At 48.7% G+C, this 4604-nt stretch overlaps 1 protein-coding gene across 1 annotated transcript in view; it reads right to left on the minus strand.

Moving 5' to 3' along the window:
• LOC115287095 (protein ELYS-like) overlaps positions 1 to 4604 on the minus strand; it is a 61002-nt gene that overhangs the window by 47497 nt on the left and 8901 nt on the right. The window contains 3 exon segments of the mRNA XM_029933361.1: positions 897 to 1013; positions 2824 to 3031; positions 4482 to 4546. Coding sequence (XP_029789221.1) covers positions 897 to 1013; positions 2824 to 3031; positions 4482 to 4546 — 390 coding nt within the window.

The raw sequence follows: 4604 nt of genomic DNA on the forward strand, positions 1-4604 counted from the left end.
CCCCCCCAAGTCCTGCCTGAACAGCCCAGAGCAGCCTGAACCCTCAAACTGCTGCCCGCACTGCACTCAGACGGATGGAAACACGGACTGGACTCCGTGAAGGACAGCTCAACAGCGGTCTCCGTGTTTTCATTTCAATATTTTTTCGGATTGACAAATTTCAAAAGTGGCAAATCAATTCTTCATTTCCATCCCTTACCACAGAATAAGGTAAGACAGCACCACCGAGTGGGGACCTCTAATACAAAAACCCAAACAGACCCCAATCCAGGTTCCCAGAGCCCAAGGTGGGACGGGCTTAGGAGGAGAAAGTACTGGGAACACGGGTTATCACCGCCAGGGCGTTTATACCACAGGCTCGGCTGCTTCACTAATCATCCAGGAGGAAAGGAAACATCAAGGGAAACAAAGAGGAATCAATCCTTCCACCATTCCAGCCCTGGAACTGAGCGCGCTGAACTGGACAGAGCTCAGCTGAAAGATTTCTCACGAGCCATACTTGGGACAAAACTAGACCCTGTGACAGAGTAAAACATAACCACACGAATGCTCCGAGGTTACCGGGCCAGGCCAACAGCGGGACAGGAACAGAGCTGGAGTCTACAAAACGAGAGGCCCACCCAGCAGACAGGAAGGAGACGGGGCGACGCGAGAACAGGGAGGCCGCCGCCCGCCCGCCCTGGCTCGCTCCCGGGAGGAGCGCAGGTCCTTCCAGCTCCTCAGAACGTTCTGGACCTTGTGGAGGCAATCCCTCCACCTTCGAGATCATTTCAACCACCACCCGCTAAGCCGCAGAATGATGTCGCTTCCGCCGAACAGGGACAATGCACTAGGGAGCTTTCCAGAAGAGGTTTGCCGTGGCCGCTGTCGTTGAAGACCCCCCGGGCCACACTCACCTGTCCTGTCTGGACTGAACGGCCCACAGGTAACAGCGATGGCGAGGGTCGTTCTCCGGTTCCTGAAAGGTGAGCGCGCACACAGGAACCCTTCCCCCTGCCAGCTGTGTGTGGCACCTGCAAGGGGCACAGAAAGAAAGGAGTCCGCTTCATCTGCTTCCGTGGTGATTTCATGGGGAGTCAGGGGTCTCGTGGAAGAATCTCCGGTTAGAGCAACTGCTGGTCATGCCATTGTCGGATTGTCAAAAATACGCAGGGCGTCTGAGGTCTCGGCTGTCCGTGGGTGTGCCGCTGGAAGGGCTAAAACCCCTGCAAGGTCGCCTGCCAGCCCTGTGGATGCCACCGTGCGCCGCTCCCCAGGGACACCGCACTGCATGGAGAGGCCGGGCCGCACAGGCTCGGGAGCAACTCAGCGACCAGAACTCTCCACACAGCACAGGGAGCCAAGGTGGCCTTCCCGTGGGGGCTACTGGGCGACAGCACAGAGAGCTGAGGTGGCCTGCCATGGAGGCTACTGGGCGACAGCACAGAGAGCTGAGGTGGCCTGCCATGAGGGCCACTGGGCAACAGCCCTGCCACCTTATCGCTGGTACTTTGCAAATACCAACCAAAAAAAAAAAAAAGAACTTTGAGGAGGGCAAGGACTGATGTTACTTTAAGGGCTTATAATCCTCTACTTTATCAAAGAATGCGATGGTGAGCAGTGGGCCTGGTTTTAGAAGAGAGAACCTTGTTATTTTCCTCCTCCTCCTTCTCCTTCACCTTGAACCTGGAATATGGTACACATTTATTACCAAGATGAGCCAGGCAGGTACCAATTTGTTGGTGAGCATAACGAAACAGAACATTTGGAAGAGTGACTACCTTTGATTTTTTTGCAAGATAAATTATTTGAGAAAATATTCCAATATGCCTTGGGGAAAAAATGAGTATTAAATTGACAACTTACCAGAAAAATGGGCCATCTACTTAACTCTTTGCAGGGATTAAAAGTCTACAATGCTAATTTGCTACCCTCCTCAAAAAGGGGTTACTTTCCTCAATAAAGGGTTAATTCCACAGCATGTTTAAGATTTTTCATTAAAAAAATTTTTTTAGATAATCTCCACACCCAACATGGGGCTCAAACTCACAACCTCAAGATTAAGAGTCGCATGCTTTACCGACCAAGCCACCACATGCCCCTTCAGCAGTCTGAACACCAGAAATACCAATTCAAAAATAATCAATACAACTGAGAGAAACTTAAATGGCATAAAAATTTCAAAACATGGTATCTTTTAACTTTGATTTTATATTGTTTAATTTTTTATGTCTTTATTTTGAGAGAGAGTGAGTGAGAGAGAGAGTGAGTGAGAGAGAGAGTAGGGGAGGGGCAGAAAGGGAGGGAGACAGAATCTGAAGCAGGCTCCGGGCTCTGAGCTGTCAGCACAAATCCCGATGCGGGGCTCAAACCCACAGACTGTGTGTGAGATCATGACTTGAGCCGAAGTCGAACGCTTAACTAACTGAGCCACCCAGGTGCCCCATCAACTTTGATTTTATTAAAGCCTATTTTTCCATCCACCAAGAACCATTAGCTACTACTTTACACATGTGGCTGTAAGCACTCCTGACAGAACTCATACCCCATAAATCCGTAGCTTACCTTTACAGAGCGGTGTCTTACTAGCAAATGGCACAGCGCAATCACTGAAGGGCCTTTGACATACACACTGAAAGAGTCGACCTACATTCACCTGCTGAGTCATTCCTTTAGCGTATCCAGTTACGATTTTATGCAACAAGAAATTATCCATATCGCTCAACTGCTAAGCTATCCTACCTTTTTCTCGTTTCGTTAATTTTAAACTATTAATACCTGAGTACAAGCTATCTTCAGGAAGCAGCTACCAATAAATAAACAAGAGGCAGAAGTTGTACTTACTCTCTTTTCATGCTTTTCAAATTCCACAGAGCCAGACAGCCATCGGAGAAGCCCACGGCCAGCTGGTTGGTCCTGCGGATGTAACGGAGCGCCGACACGGCTGTCCCCGACGGGCTGGCGAGCTGGAAGCACAGATGGCGCCCTGCCGGCACCGCCGTCTCTCTGACGCGCGCCACCTCGGCTGGAGTGCCGGTGACAACTTGGAGGTCTGGAGACGCAAAGTGAGTGAGATCAGCAAGTCGTAAAGAGCATAAAAGCAAATGTGTCACCTCCTAGTCAAGTTGCACCTGAAGCCACTGGGGCCATTGAAAATGGGATCCGCACACGCACAGCATGCTCAACGATGAAATGGCCGCCCACATCTATCTAAATGCTATGATTTTCAAAGTACATCCGGGGCGCCTGGGTGGCTCAGTCGGTTGAGCGTCCGATTTCGGCTCAGGTCATGATCTCACGGTTGGTGGGTTCGAGCCCACGTCAGGCTCCGTGCTGACAGCTCAGAGCCTGGAGCCTGTCTTCAGATTCTGTGTCTCTTTCTCTGTCTGCACCTGCGCTGTTCATGCTCTGACTCTCAAAAATAAATAAAATGTAAAGGAAACAACAAAAAACCCCAAGTACATGTAGCTATGTAATTTTTCAAAACTCTCATGACACATTTCAAATATTCTCTAAAGGACACTCCTCTTTTTTTTTAAAGGATTAAACAATTTCCTTATTAATCATAAACAAAGCTGGCGGTTTCTTTATTGACATTTCAAACTAAGCACCTAAATATTCCCTCTGGGGAAATGGCCAGTTCCAGGTCTGGGGCAGGAAATACAGGAGATGAGCCTTGTGCCAGAAATCAAGGAAGCTATCAAAGTCTAAAGGGCTTTGTCACACTACACAAAGAACATTATTTTTTTTAACAACAAAAATGATTGAATGAAATGCATTAAGCATGTAAAACCTCATGAGTTCCCGCCCTGCTCACCTTCAAAAGATCTTCCTGAACCCTTTTAAGTCCCTGGTACCAGCTCCTTACTCTGAAAATTTGTACTTAAAGCAATAGCAAGCATTTATCCTTTTCTGTACAAACTGTATTCTAAGGTAAACAAATAGCCCTAGACAATGAGAAAATCCTTCCTTAGATTAACAGAATTGGAAAATCATCGTTTCTGTATCCCTTAATGAATGGAGAGATTGAGGTAATAGCCACGATGGATGAAACAATTACGTAGGGTTTTTCACCTCTGGCTCCACTGACACTGGGCCGGAGGAGTCTGGGCTGAGGACCAGCCCTATGCATGCAGGATGGTAAACTGCACCCTGGGCCTCTGTCTACCGGACGCCACGAACAAGCACCAGCTCCCTCCAGGAACAACAAAAATGTCCCCAAGACCTTATCAAAGATCCCCTAGAGGGCAAATGTCACCCCCAGATGAGAATCACCAGTAAACCAGATCAAGGGGAAACTTTAACAAGGAAGAATCATGCTGTCATCATCCGGACCTACTCGTCACAAGGGGAGACGGGATGCCATGTGCCTCCTGATGTGATACAGCACGACACACCCAGCTCTTCCAAGGTAGCCTTGCCAAATGTCACGTCTGACTCTGGTCAGAACTAACGTACGTTCGCAGAGAACGCAAAATGTAAATGACATCACGTGAAAACACCTTGGCACCTCCAAACTGTGGGGCCTTCTACCAGATAAACTAACTTCTTCAGCAAGGCAGTAGTGCTACAAAGAGGAAACGAGAGGACGGAGGACTACTCTGCTTTCAAGGAGACAGAGGACG

The sequence above is a fragment of the Suricata suricatta genome, chromosome 3 (genome assembly GCF_006229205.1).
Source record: "Suricata suricatta isolate VVHF042 chromosome 3, meerkat_22Aug2017_6uvM2_HiC, whole genome shotgun sequence".
Lineage (NCBI taxonomy): Eukaryota > Metazoa > Chordata > Mammalia > Carnivora > Herpestidae > Suricata > Suricata suricatta.